General features: G+C 42.9%; 1 protein-coding gene across 1 annotated transcript in view; it reads right to left on the bottom strand.

The window, feature by feature from the left end:
* Nucleotides 1-15,815, bottom strand: part of LOC121347190 (store-operated calcium entry regulator STIMATE-like) — a 34,256-nt gene extending 18,441 nt beyond the window's left edge. The window contains exon 1 of the mRNA XM_041425639.1: nt 15,640-15,815. Within this exon, the coding sequence (XP_041281573.1) occupies nt 15,640-15,808 (169 nt within the window). The 5' untranslated portion in view covers nt 15,809-15,815. The remainder of the gene's footprint in view (nt 1-15,639) is intronic.
* Nucleotides 15,816-16,645: the final 830 nt, after the last annotated feature.

Consider the following 16,645-nt stretch of genomic DNA (forward strand, 5'->3'; position numbering starts at 1 on the left):
TCTTTGTTACAGCTGCAAGATACTAAATTCTTACACATCCCAAAGAACACAAACACAACAAGGTAATGTGAAACCTTTCCACCAAGAATGGGCTGTACTTCCTTCTGCCCAAATTTCAGTACCACTCACCAGTTCCTTCAACATAAGTTCTTGAAAAACTATTATTTAGGCTCTTAGTTCAGAAATTCTCTCTTAATAAAAAAGGTGCCTTGATTCCCCTCCACCCCTTCAAATTGCAGAGATTGTGGTTCAAGAGGCACAAACCATAGCAGGTATAGTCAGGCAAAATATCAACAGGTAATTTAACCTGCTTCCCCAGGTATTAGTGATGAATTTTGGTTTAACATAGGATGCTCTGTGTACATCATGCTTGGCCAGGTTACAAGCCTTTAAACCACATTCTGGTTTCTGAACCAGTCATAACTTTTTCACAAGTAAGGCAATTTTCTCCAAAATCATCTGTTCTCATAAAACAATTAAATAAATCACCTCCAAGGTGGAGGGGCAGCACCTTCAGGGAACACAAAGCTGCCAACCTGTCACCTCACTGTCTGTCACTGCTTCTGACAGCAGACAGAAACTGCTTCACCCCATGAGAAGCTAAAAAGTGACAAGACAAAAAGACTGTACATTTACATCAAAGATAAAGTTGTAATAGCAACATTTGCCAGTTGTAATTGTAACATTTTCCCTGTGAACAGCATGACATAAATACAAAACTTCTGTTAAAAATGAGCAACACTCAGCCAAATTAACCAGTTTGTTATTTATGACAAGTCCTCCCCAGTCACACTATGGATTACTTTAATTAGTGGCACTTTTGTGTAACAATAGGAAGCCACAAAGCATCACAAAACAAATGCAAGAAACAGAAGTTTCAACTTTCTGTGGAGTTAGTGCAAGATGCTTTTCTGCAGACAAAATGGCAAGAAATTGCTACAGTGTGCATGCTTTGGGCAGGGGTGAATTCCAAGCTTAAGCTTTTGCTGTTATTGCTATGAAGTTGTACAATGCCTCTGGATTCATTAATTTCTTTTTAAAATGCACAAAAATTCATTTTGGAAGAGGATATTACAAAGTAATTCCACTAACAGCATTTCAAATTTTATCTGTACTGAGAAACAGCCTGGATAAGGTCTGTGTTTCTCTGGCCAGCTCTAGAAACACAACATTTCATCTGAGTTCACATTAAACAGGACAGCAAGCTTGGAAAGCCTCTGCAGCTGTCTTTTTGGAATGTACTGACTGGTTAATCACACCACAAAAATGCATGCCCCCAAATTAAATGAGTAAAATCTTGAGGAGGTGCACCCTGACGAATATGTACCTGTACACTTGAAAGCCCAGAAAGCACTTTGACAGTGCTGTTTGCCTAGCCCAGATCCTTGCAGTAGTGTCTGTGAGCATCAGGTGCTTCTGACAGATACAGACACTGCCAGGTACTTCTCAACACACCCCTGATGCAGAATTTGAGACTTCCCAGTAACTAAACTGAGCAAAAACCCAACAGGCTGCAGACAACCACACTGGTAAACTCAGGGTCCTCAGCACGCTCACTAGTAACACATTCATTTTGGAACCAAAAGCCAGCACACGCTTCTTACACAATCTTTACTGGCATGTTCTAAGCACCTACCAAACTGGGGAGGGGAAAGTAATTTTCCCCCTTGTGCTCCCCCAAAAGCAGTCAGGATTGCTGCTCCCAGGCGCAGCCCCAGTTTCTCCAGGCAGTGTCAGCACAAACTGGGGCTGGTGCGTGTGTCAGCTGACAGATGGATCTCAATCTGCCGGCTCTGCCTGCGAGGACGCGGCGCTGCTCCATATGCTCCAGCTCGGAGCGCCGCGCTCGCACCGGCAGCCATCCACCACAGTTAATATTAATTAACTAATAACGTGCAGAATCTCATGCTGAATTATAAATGAAGAAAGAAGCGCTGCTTGTTTACACATTCAGTGCCAGAATTTTTCAGGAAAGGAAATAAAAGCACTTCTGCCAACAAGCATGTGAGCTGCCAGATGGACAGATAATAGATAAACATATAAGACACAGTATTGCTAATGCAAAATTCAAGTTCATTGAATTGTCTTCACACTTCATTGAAATTCTAGGAATAATTAATGCCAGAGTACTGTGGAAGGGTTTCTAACACTTTAATGTGGGAGGTTTGCAATCAGAATTTCAGAAAACTCATAGGGAAAAATAACAGCCAGAATAGAGGCAAGAAATTAAATGAAATGAAACCTCTCCAAGTTGTCAATACGCAAAGCAACACTTGAAATCCAGCCTTTCTCTCTTTCCTTCATCTCCTCAAGAAGTCCCACAGGAACTATTTTGCTGATGTGAAGTAACTTCAATATGGATTCAAGAACTCCAAGTTTCTGGATGGCTGCTCTTGCAGCGGCACAAACCCAGCTCATCTCACACCTTTGAAATGTTTGTATCTATCATGCACTACTGCATTTCTTAGATTCAGGTTCTGGCAGTTCTCATTAAGAATCTTTCTGACCCCAGTAAAGATCAAAGATTTCTCTAGCTCATTAATTTAAAAAAAAAATAATCAACATGTTCAATGTCCTTTGCAGCTGCACAACAACACTGCTCTTCTGAGAGCTGGGAATTTCACCTGTGTTTCCAGTGCTTTTCAAAATTTTTTCCAAGATGGGTCACAGACAAGCCACGTGACTGAATGTTTCATTTCATAAACCTCCTATGTATTTCTGCCATCAGAACTCAGCAGAGCGACAGCTGAGCTGGCCAAAGAGAAAAGGAGGAAAGGTTGGTGAGGATCACATTTGCACACCACATTCACATTTCCTCACGTGTCTGGGCAGTTTCAGCTGGGGCAGCATTGGACCCTTCACACAAGTGCACGGGCCACAGGAAAAAGCCACAAGTTGGAGCCAGGGAAATTCCAGGGTGAAAGAAGTAAAAAATTTCCAGTGAGGGCAATTAAATTCTGCAACAAGTTGCCCAAAGAACATGCAGTGACTGCAGTCTGACAGATTTTGAAAATTACCCTGGACAAAGCTCCAAGCAAGGGGACATGGGCTGGCCTTGCTCTGAGCAGGAGGTGGGAGCAGGTGACATTTGGAGTCCCTTCCAAGAAAATTGGTATTTAAGTCTAGAACTCGTTTTCCTATGATCTGACACTTAAAAAGATTCAAGATTTGAACGAACTATCAAAGGACTAAAGTATGGCTAGCTGAAAATCACACACAGACACACATATGTGGAGGGACAGAATCTCACACTGAGAAATCTGCTGCAGTGTGGCCTTCCCAAGTAACATGTTTGCAACCAGACAGATCCTCCAACACAGCCCTCACAGTGCAAGACTGCTGGGATCTGCAGGCTACTTTGGTATTGATTCACACGATTTCCAGCATTCCTGACAAGGATTACAAGTTTCCTGTACAAGGCTGTTTGCTCACTGTGTGTGGAGTAACAGCTAAAGTAACACCAAGCAATAGCACCCGAGCTTGGAACAGGATGCAGATTTTCAGATGTCCACTCAGAGAATGGCACTATCTCCAGAACATTTGGTTATCAGACCATATGCCTCACAAATTTGAACCTACACTTTCTAACCTTGTAAAAAAACTTGTAAAGTCAACTACATACGCAGGCCAGATTTTTTTGTTTTTTAAAATTCTATTTGGGAAGACTTTGAAAAACACTGTTCTACTTGTTAGTATCAACACTTTTCCCACCACAGTGAAAATCATGTTTGTTCTGAATAAGCATATGCACACTAATAAGTCCTGAAAATTCACATGACTATGGAATGCCAGCTACCAATGAATTTCATGTTATTTGTGATCTTTTTTATTAATTTGCACTTACCTCCCTTTGCTATTAAAGCAAAACCTTTAAGAGGTTTGTCTTGCCATTTCCCTTGGTCCTTTTCCCACTATTTTCTTGGTAGCAGCACAGTGAGAATAAATAATTAGATGAGATTACATAAAAGATATCCGCAAAATAGAATTTTTATTTTTAGAATTAACTGTGCAAGAAACAACATGTCCAGTGAGAATAGGCTACAATGATGCCTTACAAAAGATATTTAGGTGTGTAAACCATGTATCACTCAATTGCCAAAAGCTCTTGTGACACTTATGAGCTCAGCATCTCCCCATACTCAGAGTTAAAAAAAAGAAAAGGAATTCTGTCTGCATCTGTTTTAAAAAAGGTAATAAATGTGATTGCAGAAAAACCCCAAAAGGTGTGGTGTTTTTGGTGTGCTGCTCATTTGTCCAGCCCCAAAATGCACTATGCTCTTGGCAATTCAATTTTTGCCCTACTGCAAATTCTTCCTTCTATTCCTATGTCCCATTAGCTACATGCTCAAAAACAGGACACCCCGAAAGCCTGCTGCTTATTTCCCTGCATAAGAGCCCCAGAATTCTACATAACATTTTTGCTTAAGGACACAGACTTCTCCACACTTGAGACACCCACCAAACTAAAGCAGAAATTATATTGGACTAGAACTGATTTCCAGTGATATTGCTGTATTGGAGAAACACACCAGGAACCATGGTTTCTTCATGATGAAAAAAAGTTCTGGAATAGCTCACTCGAGGGAAAATTTTGTTCTAGTCAGTATTAGAATGACATACTATGAAGTGCATGAGCTCCCAGCTTTGCTGCCCAGCAAAAAGGATTTTTAAAACTACTGTAAGAGAGAAAACAGCATTAGCCATGCAAGTACCCAACCCCTTTCTTAATTCCACTGTGCCCTTGGCCTTAACGATTCTGTAGAGTAATTAAGAACCGGTCCACTAAAGAAGGTCACCCAGGGAGAAACTTTACAGAAAGCTGGACACAATAAAGTTTAATGACCCAGCCAGTTGGTTATTCAGGGACACGCCACACTAAAGATGCAGTGCCTGGACGGCCACAAGGTACCTGCAAACCACAGATCTTATCTCAGTCTCTGTTCCACTGGCAGCAGTGAATGATAATGTTGTGGTTGAGGCAGCAAAACCTTTCTGGGCCTGACTGGAACTTTTGTCAGAGCAGAGAACAAGGGGCTCTGTTTTACTGCAAAGTTAAAAACATCAGTGCCAAGCATCCATCAAGCCCAGCTATCTCATGACCTGGGCTCCTTTGTCTCAACACAGATGACATGAGATGACTGAAAACAAGGTGCCAGCACTGGATTTTATTTGGATTTTAATGGACATTATTTATCAAATGGGCAGAAGTGCTTGCTAGATAAATGCTGGTGAAATACAGTAACTGAAAGTTACCTGTGTAAAAGCATTTACTTCCTACCTGCTTCCTACCAGCCAGCTAAAAACCTACCTGTAAATTTTGTCCCTTCAAAGGTTTAGTGAGAGCTAAAACTTTACAGTCATTCTGCAGGAAATGACTATCACAAAGCAAAGCTCCCCTTCACAATGCAGGGGAGGAGAAGACAAATCATTATCAGGAAAAGAACTCTAAATACTGCTGTCTGAACTTTGGAATAAATCAGATGATTCTGCTGCTTCAGGAAAGGCAGCCAAATGCATTACATGAGGCTGGTGAGTTTTTTTTTCCTAACGTGTATGCACTTTAGGCTCCAAAAATTTTTCCTAAATCCTTAGCTTGTATAGATTGGCTGTGGGAGACACAAATAAATCTTATTACCTGCATACTACTCAGCCTAAGACAATTTCAGCAAGACTGATCTCGTGCATCCTGGGAGCACATGACTGCGTGGCTCTGACAGATGCATTAACTTGGCTGTCAATAAAGGAAACAAATACATCTTAGCAGAGCCAGCAGCCCAGACACACCACATCAATAGCCATTGTCATGGAGCCCTTTTTCTTAAAGGTAAAGCTTACTTTTAAAACAACTAAACTAACTTAGCAGAGGGAGAATAGCACACAACTTCTCACTTTTGATTACTAAACTATTTGCTATCTCCCCAGAGACAGGAGCACTTTAGAAGTCATAAAATGCATCTACAACACACCCTGTAAACAAAAGAATCCAGCCCTCTGCTCCCAAAAGCCATGGCAATACTAAAAATAAAGGGATGCAAGTAACTGCTTTAAGAACTGTAAGGTAAACAGCACAAGTAGCTTAGGAAATATTTATCCAAATAATAAAGTTAAAAGCCACGATTCAGTCTTAAGAGACATGCATTTGTTATCTTTGCATTTAGCACACACAGCACTGTTGGGTCAAGGTGTGCTCTGTTTGAGAGTCATAACAAATGAGTTTCCCAGTACTTTCAGAGAGAGATGCATTTGCTATTCTGTTTCTTCAACAGGTATGAGATAGTTAAAGCAAATCAGATCTAAAATCTAAGCTTCCAGTGAAAATGCCTGTGAGATTGGCATTGGAAAGTTGATATAGATCCCTCCTGCAAACACTTTTATATTCTGAAGCAGGTATCATTAAACAACTACCAAATGAAAAAGCAAGGTTGCTAGAAAAACAGCTGTGCCATTCCTGTCATGCTATGCAAGCACCCAGTGAAGACTGAAAAATACAGTCTGCTGTGTTCAAGTGGATTTTTTTCTCTGTTAGAAATCAGAACCATTTGGGAAACATGAATTATTTAGTACAAGACAAATAGAATCAATCCATATTAATGTGCACTAAGCAGCAATTTACGATTCACAACACCATTTTCACGTACAGCATTCACAAGATCACTCAATAATACATGAAGCTTTCTGAACATTATTAGTATGACAACAGGTATCAATGAACTTTAAGTCATTCAAGCTGCTTGTTTTAAATCAGCTCTAGGGAATGGGCAAAACTGCCAAAGCACAGCTCCAAACTCAATCACCATTCATTAAAATATTGAGCAAGACAGAAACTGTAACAGTTTTAAAAGCAGAAAGCAAACCTGAAATGTAAGTTCAGTTACAGAAATGATGTAAAAGGAAAACTGTAAAAACTTTTTAAAAAATGAGAAAACAGCAAATATGTTAAATCAAGGAGGCCAAAGGTAGATGTAAACTGTATGTTCAGAGGCCATTTAAATTCCAAGAGCTTTGCTTACCAGATTCAGTCTTTCTAGGCTGGAACTGCCAAAGCATTGAATTGCAAGACAGACATTTCATACAACACCAACTGTTTTAAAGAGAACAAAAGATACACAACCTACTTTCATATATTCTCTTTACACATGATCAAATACCATGAAAGAAGAGTCAGAGGTCAGTTATGCAGACTTCTTTGATATAATGTATCTAACAACTATGCATACACTTCATAAATTAAATTTATGAAATCAGGATGTAATCATGTAACGTTTTCCACCTGCAAAAGGCTTCTTACTCCTTAACTACATCAAAACCTAATGCCAGCACTGAAAACATACTGCCATAAGTAACTCAAGGTTTTAAGATTAGATGGAGGAGGGTGGGACTTCATCCTCCATAATTTTAGAGCTCCTTAGAGTATTCCATCTTCTAACATTACAATTACCTTCCAAAGAAAGCATTTAAGCCCTATGTGTATAAAATAATGTAGGCTGTTAGTCACACCACCTGCCTCAAAGCAAGGAAGATGTGCTGGAAGATATTGAACAGCAGCTTCTCCAGTACCAGGAAGGAAGTAAAGGCAATTATTCTAAAATGGAATTAAAATTTCAGAGCATAGTATCTTCAGAAAGTATTAGAGACAGAGGATATATGCTGGTAGTTGTGAATAGCTGCTTGTAATTTAAAGTCATTTTTCTTCCTTGGAAAAATCCTGTATTTTTAAGAAACAAACAAACAAAAAAAATAATCACAGTGAAACAAGAAAAAGCAAGCAAAGGTTGTTCCTGTAAGTAAAGAACTTTCTCAAGGGGAATGCCTAGACTGTTCAAGACTGCTGTGGTGAACCTTATTTGTATTTACTTCCATTGGTTCATCCTTTTCACAGAGTCAGTGGAGCAATGGAGAAACTCTCACACAGAAGCAGCACCCAAATAAGCTCCTTGTCACAAATCTTCACCTCCTGAGCACCCTGCAGCTCCCAGACCAGCTGCTCCCGAGCTTGGTACTGTCCCACACCAGAGAAAACAAGGAGCTGTGGCACAGTTCTCTTCTCTCAGGCAAGCCAACATATATTAATCACCATGAGAGGAGGAATGCTTGGTCTTAGAACCTGGGGTAGCCAAAAAGTGACAGAAGACAAAATGACCAAAACCATATCAAAACACATCAAAACAATGTTTGTTTATTATTTAAAAAAAAAAAGTGTAACATTTAGAGGAAAAAACATTGTAAAACCCAGAAAAAACCAAGTCTAGTAACTTCCTTGACATGACTTTCCCCTGCTGTAGCTCTGCATGTCTGTAAAATAACTCCCACCTGGAACTACGAATCTGAACCTTGAACAGTGAGCTCTGAGGAATGTGAACTGTAAATCCATTTTAGCTCATTTTCATTCTCAACCTTCCTTACATATGACAACATATGTATGAGGTTATGACAACAAATACATATAAAATGTGTGATTCAGGGTAAGTGGCAGAAAAACAGGTCTTCTGTATCATGACCATCACTGTGAACAGGTTTAGTTACCCCTGACTAAACCCTAAAACCTTATGCCCACACCACACCACCTGCAAAGGCAGACTCATGCAAGCTCTGAGCTTGTGCTCAGTCTGCCAGAGATTTAACAAACTGAGTTTCACAGGGAATAAATTTTGCTGAGATCAAGAAATCTTTGAGAATGCAAAGCATTTTCTACCAGCAGGCATGAGAAAGGAGACCTGATTTTTCACTTCATCAACAAAATCCACACAGATAAGACCTTGTTAAATACCACTTTAAGAATGCAAACTTCATTAACCATGAAATTAATATGACCACAGAACGCAAAACTGCAGCCAGTGTGTCTGTACAAATCAGCTCCTTACAGATTTAATTATAAAACACCAGTCAGAAGACATTCACTATGCACTTTGGAGTTAAACACCAGTCTAGCTAACAGTCCAGAAGTTCATCCTAATTAAACACAGCTTCAGAGTTCCTGGATAATTTATCATTTTAATGGTTTACAAATGTCAACATAACTTATCCTTTTTCCTAAACATTTCATAATGTGAATGACATGTGTAATTATACTTAGAACAATCTTATTATGGGGTCTACAACTACATCCAGCCATCAGCTGAGTAATAAGAAAACGTAACACCTTCTGAGCCAGCAAGACAAAGTAGGGCATCAGACCTAATGAAAAGAGACTTAGAGATTGCAGATTATTTGTCTAAATTGGTGCCTTATTTTCCTTGTCTTAACTTTTACTGGCATGGTGTTTCAAGGATAGTTAGTGACACTAAAATATTAATGACCTGACGTGATCAGGACATGAGGACCAATAAAGTGCTATTACAATCTATAGCAACTAAGAATTGGACATCTTGAAAGCAGTTTTAATAAAAACCAGGTTATTTCCTTCACTTAAAAAGGATCAGTTCCCAAGATCACGTTTTTGTACAGCATTAAATTTTTCAGTAAGATGTGCCTTTTTCTGGAGAGTTCACAATGGACAGAATTTATTCCACATAGATTTTTCATATGTTAAAGAGTAATACAATATTAGCATGGCAAAAGACAGTAATTTACTTTGCTAATTCAGCCAGGGTTGGATTTCTTTTTTCTGCTACAGCTAGTAGTGCATCTCTCCTATTTGTCTCAAACACGGCTCAGGATGTCACAGAGGCACTGGAAGGGCTGATGATTTATTTAAAACAAACAAGCAGCAGCAATGCTACATGGCTGCAAGCGATACCTCATCATCTGGGGATAAGGAAACACTGGATCATTGTAAGGCACAATTTCCTTGGCCCTGACCAACGTGACCTCACAGGGCTTTGCCAAGTCCTGCAGCTACAAGCAGACACTTAACCTCCACAACAACAGCTACGGCAGCGCCCTGCGATACCGATCGTCACTAATTGCCACGGAACGGGCCCGAAGGAGGAAGAGAGTAACACACATTTCTAGTACCAGCACCCCATCCTGCTTCCTGCCTGGCTCGCAGCCAGGCGGCAGGGAGCCGCCTCAGCCCTTCAGCCCAGGCGGCCGGGTGGCTCGGGCCAGCGGCCCTCGGCGGCGCTGTCCCCGGGCAGGGGGAGGCCCGGACCCGGGAGCTGTCCAGGGTCCTGCCCCGACCCCGCGAGTCCCGCCGCTCCCCGGGGAGCTTCGGGCACTTCCTGCTTCTTGAAAATGCTCTCCGGAACCGCGCCTTTCAGCAGAGCTCAACAGCACATGCTGCTAGTGTTCCTACACCGGCAGAGGGATTCACCCGCTGCTGCGGTACCCCAGAGTGCTCCTCAGACTCATTCCAAGCACACATTGCAATGCCACTTCTGCATTTACCTGGCAAGCCGCTAGGAGCCTGCACTTGGGAGAGTTCTCGGAGAAGGAATGAAGTGCGTTTTGCACCGTGCCTGCGGTGTGCAAGCACAATGCTGTTCGTATTTCCACGGCTAGGAAAGCTCCCATTTGTGATCTGACACCTTTGTACGAGACAAGTTTTAACACCAGAAACACAAAGGACCCTGCTGAGGGGTCCTCAGGAATTCATGCGAACATGAACTGCATCACTCAGAGCATACACATTCAAGGATGCAGTAACAGCAAGTCAGAATAATAGAAAATCTTTTGAAGAAATGCTTTTATTAACAAAGCTAGCATGCCACTGCCCAGTATCTCAGGAAATGCCATGCATAATAAGCTAGTTGCTGTTACTCAGAGGTCTGTATTCCACTGCGGATGTTACAGGCTATCAAATTTTCATATTTTCTAAGCCTGCTCAAGCAGAAAGAAAATTGCTACAGAAAACAACTAAATCATATGGTTTAGACCTTTTGTATCCAACAGCTTATTTTATGCTTTTTTCTTAAAGGCAACTGCAATTACCTTTAATTCCTTCTCCCCAGAACATTATTCCCATAAAATGACTCCTTTGCCTTCATGTAAATATGAAATAATTCCTGTGAAAAGCACATTTTTGCTAAGGCATTTCAAATTCTATTAAATTACCTGCTAAGATAGCTTATTATGTGAAAAAGCATTCCTTCTCCTTGGACAGCTTTTTAAGTGGGAAAACCTTGCTGTAAAGTTCACTGGCATTAAGGATATAGTTTTTAAGGTATTTCCTTTACAGTACTGTAAGCAAAGAGAGCATCTTACTCTCATATTACATATATATATATAATCTTTAATTGGAATGGTTTCTTTTTGTTTCATCTGTGACTCAAAGCAAACCCCACCTACTGTGTTATTCACTGCACCTGTACCCAATCATTCCACTTTGGTAAACCCTTCCCAGGCTGAGCACAGACACAAACTGTAACAAGGCCACAAAAAGGGAACAGACTCCCACACTCTGCTCTCCTTTGCAGCATATTTGTATTTTCCTCACAGACAGACACAACCTTTCTACCTGCAGAGAACCAACTGCCTCCTCTATTTCAATAATTCATCATACAACTCACATCTGATTTCTCAGCCATTCCTAAGCAGCCCAAAACAAACACTGCCACACTCTGACAAGGTACCAATGTTCTGGCAAACAAGCTTAGTAAATAAACTACTTTACACAGTTTGTCAGACAGGGTAAGGGGATGGGCAGTACGTTTTTCCCCATGCCTTTCCCAGGTTTGGGTAACAAAAATGGAGTTATTTAAATCTCCATCTAACGTCATACATGTATGAGAATAGTGTGCTAACATCCCTCTCTTATCATGCACCACCAATGAAAGCCCAACCACAGAATGCTCAGAAGGTGCATGTAATTACAGACAGAACACATGGTATTATACTGAAGTATTTAAAACCTGCTTTGTGGCATCAGGAAATAAACACAAATATTGCACCAAGGAACCTCAAACACCTAAGGAGCAAAACAATCATTTTAAAGCAAGATCCTGTGAAATAAGATACAAATATGATAACAGCAAACTTTGAAAAAATATTATCTTTGGCTTAGTGACCTGTAGCATAAACATGCATTTCTTCCATCAAGGGAAACTCATTAAGACTTCCTGTTATGAAGTGGCTTGGCTCAAGCAAACTAGAGTAAAAAACAAATCCATATGTAAGCAAGGAGGGACAAGAACAAAACCAAGCAATACACTTAAAAACATCAGGCTAGCAGGTTTGAGAGTTAGTGACCAGAGTCCAAGAGAGCTGCCAGTCCAAGCAGACTTGCCAAAATGAGGTGTTTTTTCATCAGGTAGTTCCCTTGGACAGGGAGTGAGAGCCTGCAGTCAGGAGACACCCAACAGAAGTTATCACACCCAACTTCAGTTCAGCTTTTCCTCTGAACTGTACTGGAACCTCTGTAGCATCTGGGTGAAACTGTTTCACACATCTTTAGCCCCACAGCTGAGCAGTAAAATTAATTCACAGTAGTTAAAAACAACACAGGTGGGTTCTGATGATATTAAACAAATTCACTACCAGTTTAGACATCAGAAAAGGACCACCCTACACATGCTTCACATCAAGAACAGCAGGGTACAATTTGGAATCAGGAGTGGATTTGTGTGGCCTTGACTTACAACAATAAAAACTACATGCAAACTCTGACTCTTTTTAAGGGAGCTAGGGAAGCTCCCATATAAACCCAGGATAGATGATCACTAGAAGCACCTTCCACAAAAAGAAGGTTAGGGGTTGTGACAGGTTATATCTAAATCTGGAAAAACCTAGAAGGAAGTAATTCATTTAAATTCATTAAATGGTAAGGTGGGGTGAGTGGGTGAAACTGATCCTCATTCCCTGTGTGTCAGAACAGGGAGTCAGAGCTACAATGAAAAGGAAAATCCAGGAATTAATTTCAAATGAACATTCTGTCAGCTCAAAGTGAGAAATTCACCATTCCTGTCACTTCTTGGTTGTGCCCATTCAGTAGTGGGAACACACAAGGTGTAGGCCTTTCTACCCGTATCAGCTCCCACACTCTCCCTGGCAGAGAGCCACCACATTTTCCACAAACTAAAAACCTGATACTTAACACATTTTAGCCCTTCAAACATGAAGTTTGAATGATTTGGCAGGTCAGCTGACAGCACAGCTTTACAGCAACTGAACAGGGGCATGAACAAAAAGGTGGCACACTGGAGTGTCAGATCTGAAATGATTTTGCTTTCAGAACAGTCCTTCAGCTTTTGTAGATGAACATCCAGCAGTGAGGCACAGAAAAGGTCCTTCTTCTCTTACAGCTTACGTTTAAAAATATTTTCTTTTTTCCACTGAATGCAAGCATGGTAAAATTTATCTAGAAAAGGGCACATCTGGGTCAGCCTTTGATTTAGCCACTTACCAAAATTTCTTATTCTTTACATGTCAAATCAAATATTTTTCAAAGAAAGACAGTTTCTGTGCACAAAGAGCAATTGTGCAATGTATCTCTGGTGCCATTACTTTAATTTATTTTACTACAGAGGGTTCAGTACCATTAATCACAACTGAAGTATTAGAACATCTCCTTTTAGTGCTTCCTTTCAAAAAAAAAAAAAAAAGACAAAAGACAAGTGACTTGCTCCTTATTAAATTTAAATACCAGACAGTCATGGGTAAGGCAAGAGCAGGAGAAACGATACAGCTGCACACAGAGAATTACTGCTACTCCAAAGGGGCCTGATGCTGCCCACAGCTTGTTTCTCCCTCTGTGCCAGAGCCTCTCTTGTGCCAGACAGCTACAGGAGCAGAGCCACTCCAGCTCAAATGCAACCAGCCCTGTGATGCAGCTCCAGCAGCTCTGTCATCCCTCCTGCCCCAGCAGCCTGGGGCTGTGTAGGTGCCCAGATGTTTGCTGAGGTCATGCTCTCCCTCCATTCTCAGCCACAAGTTCCTGCTTTTCTGTCACATCCTACCTCTCACAAAAAGTCCTATTTGCTGAGGAAACTTTAAAGGGTTTGGAGCAACACACTAGGTGTTTTGAATATAACATAAAAAGGTGTCCTGGGGTGACTTTAGGATGCTAGTGAATAGAAACATTCAGAAAAAGCTATCAGACAAACAGAGTTTTTGCACAAAACAGCCCCTAAGAGCGAGAGAGCTGCTCTTGTACCAGTGTAACAGGCCCACCAGCTTCTCCTCCTGCTCAGGGAGGGGCACAAAATACTGTGGAAGAGAATGTGGCTGGCAAAGCTGGGACAAACAAACCTGTCCTGTTTTTTAATACATGCACTTTTAATAAGTTGCTATGTTTTTGCTCTAGTCTGCTTTGGACACAGACTCCTTTCTCACCAGTACACTGGCTGCCTTCCACTCCCTTCTGCCACAATTGCATCAACAGTCTCCTCCCAGTTCATGGTTTAACACTACCTAACCCAAGTCAGAAAGTGCAGCCAACAACAAGGTTTTCATTTTTCTAGTCCCTACTTTTTATATTCACTTTTCCTTGTCATCACTTAGTCCTGTGTTACTGTAATATGCATAAAGATACTATTTCCAGAAAAAAACTGACATCTGACAACTAACATCTGTAGTTCATCATCTCTTGATGCCCAATCCATAAAAATTACCTACTTGTATCCCTTAAATCTAAAACCAACACTGTGTACTCATCACCGCACACAGAGGTACCTCTGTTTAGAAACTGCTAAAACTTCTAATTATGAGGCTGCTGTCACTGACCAAATACTACACTGCTGATTACTGCTGCCCTTCAGCCACAGGATGACAGCTACACACATAGCTTTTACAAGAGCAATGTAATGGTCAATAGCGACTGAGACACTAAGGCATGCAAATGCAATGTGTTGGCAAATGTCTGAGTTAACCATAATAGTATGACAGCAGCATGAAAAGGAATCAGTGCAATTCTAAAGTAAACAGGATCTCAGTCTTTAGATCAAACTGTAAAACATGTCTCTGATGTTCTCTTTTTCCTCTCCCACTTTTTGCTACCAGCAAGGTCACAGTCAGCTGAGTAATGACAATGGGCTTCTTTTCCACTCCTCCACCCAAAGGATACTAACTAGACCGCGGGATAGAGACAAACCCACCAGAATTGTTTCACATTGTTGTGAGTCCCTCAGCACAGGGCTGGAGCCACCAGAGACCTTCCTTGCCATTTAACCACAATCAGAGAGCACTGTCAGGAGTGCTGCCCACCAGCTGAGCTCTGCCAGCGGCCACACAGCTCTGGGGCTGCTCCAGCTGCCAGGAAGGGCCCTCCAAGGAAGCGAGGCACGATCGAAACAAGTGTGACTGCAGCTGGTGACACGACAGGGTAGGTGCACCTGCAGTGAAACTGATCAGCCAAACCCGTGACTTGTGTACATCCCAAACCCGAGCGGCTCCGCACACACCGCCTCCTCCCGCTGGCAGAATTCCAAGCAGAACACACACCCACCCAATAAATTCTACCAGCACGGGTACGAGCATTAGGAAGGCAAGTTTAAGAAAGCGAAAGGACGTGAGCCACCGCCTCTGAGGCCTCCCCGCACGGCCCCGCTCCAGCTCACCCGGCACCCACAAAGCGCCGCCGGCGGCTGCGCCCCCGAGGCCGCCGCGGCCCTTCCGAGCCCTGCCCGGCCGGGAGCCCGGGACAGCCCGGCCCTTCCCCGGGCCGGCCTCGGGCCAGCGCGGCCGCAGCACCACTACCGAGCCCGACCCGGCCTCGGGCCGCTCCCCGCTCCCCGCCAGGCCGGAGGCCGCGGCCCCGCCACTCACGCATGAGGGTGCTGAAGGCCACGACGCCCAGGAGCCCCTGCAGGAAGATGCCGAATCTGTCCATGAGGGCGCCGTTCTCGCAGCCGCGGTCCCCGGGCCCCGGCGCCTCGGCGGGCCGCGGGGTGCCGGCGGTGAGGCCGAGGCTGCCGTTGGGCGGCGGCGCCCCCATGGCGAGCCGCCGCGTCACCGCGCCGCCCCTCGGCCCGCCCGCCCTCAGCGCTCCGCCCGTGACACGGACAGCGACCGGCCCCGGGGGCAGGGGGCTCGGCCGCAGCGCTGCCCGCTGCGCTCGGGCACAGCCGGCTGAGGAGCACGGCAGGGGAGGGCCCGGTGCTGCGGGCAGCTGCCAAACACCGGCTCCAGCCTTCAAACACCAGCTCCAGCATTCAAACACCGGCTCCCCGTCTGGCTCCAGTGCCCACCCCTTTTTCCAAACCGCGCCACAGCCCCGAGGAATCCCCGGGTAAGAGCCACAGCACCGGAGGTTTCGCTTAGCCCAGACCGCACAGGGTCAGGCAAGGCTGCTATCACCCCAGCAAGAGGAAATTATGACCTAGGTTCTTTAGCAAAAATATTTCATCCTGTAAAGGGCAACCCCTGGCTCAATGGATTAAACAAAACATGCCAGCGCTTTCATTTGGAAAACTATGAAACTGGACCTGTTGGCCAGTGAGCCTCAACTGGCCCCATTGTGCTGTATCCCTCTTCATCCTCACGGCATCAAGTTTAGGCTCTTATTTTTAGTGCGGGATCAACCCAGGTCATGTTGCATTGTATTGCTTTCTTACACAATTTATTTAATTTCTTTAAATAATTTAAAATCCCTGTCTAAATATGAATTCACTTATAAATATGACCCAGAAAGCACATGTTTAAGTCTATCAGAAAGCAAAGCCAAGCACATTAATCAATAGTTCTTTAAATAACATTTGTTGTGTCTACATTGCAAACCTACCTACGTGACTGTCCTTCCTGGCAGGCGATGCCAAACAGTATTGGCATACAA

This window comes from Onychostruthus taczanowskii, unplaced genomic scaffold, assembly GCF_017590055.1.
Source record: "Onychostruthus taczanowskii isolate IOZ18803 unplaced genomic scaffold, ASM1759005v1 scaffold9, whole genome shotgun sequence".
NCBI classification, from domain to species: domain Eukaryota; kingdom Metazoa; phylum Chordata; class Aves; order Passeriformes; family Passeridae; genus Onychostruthus; species Onychostruthus taczanowskii.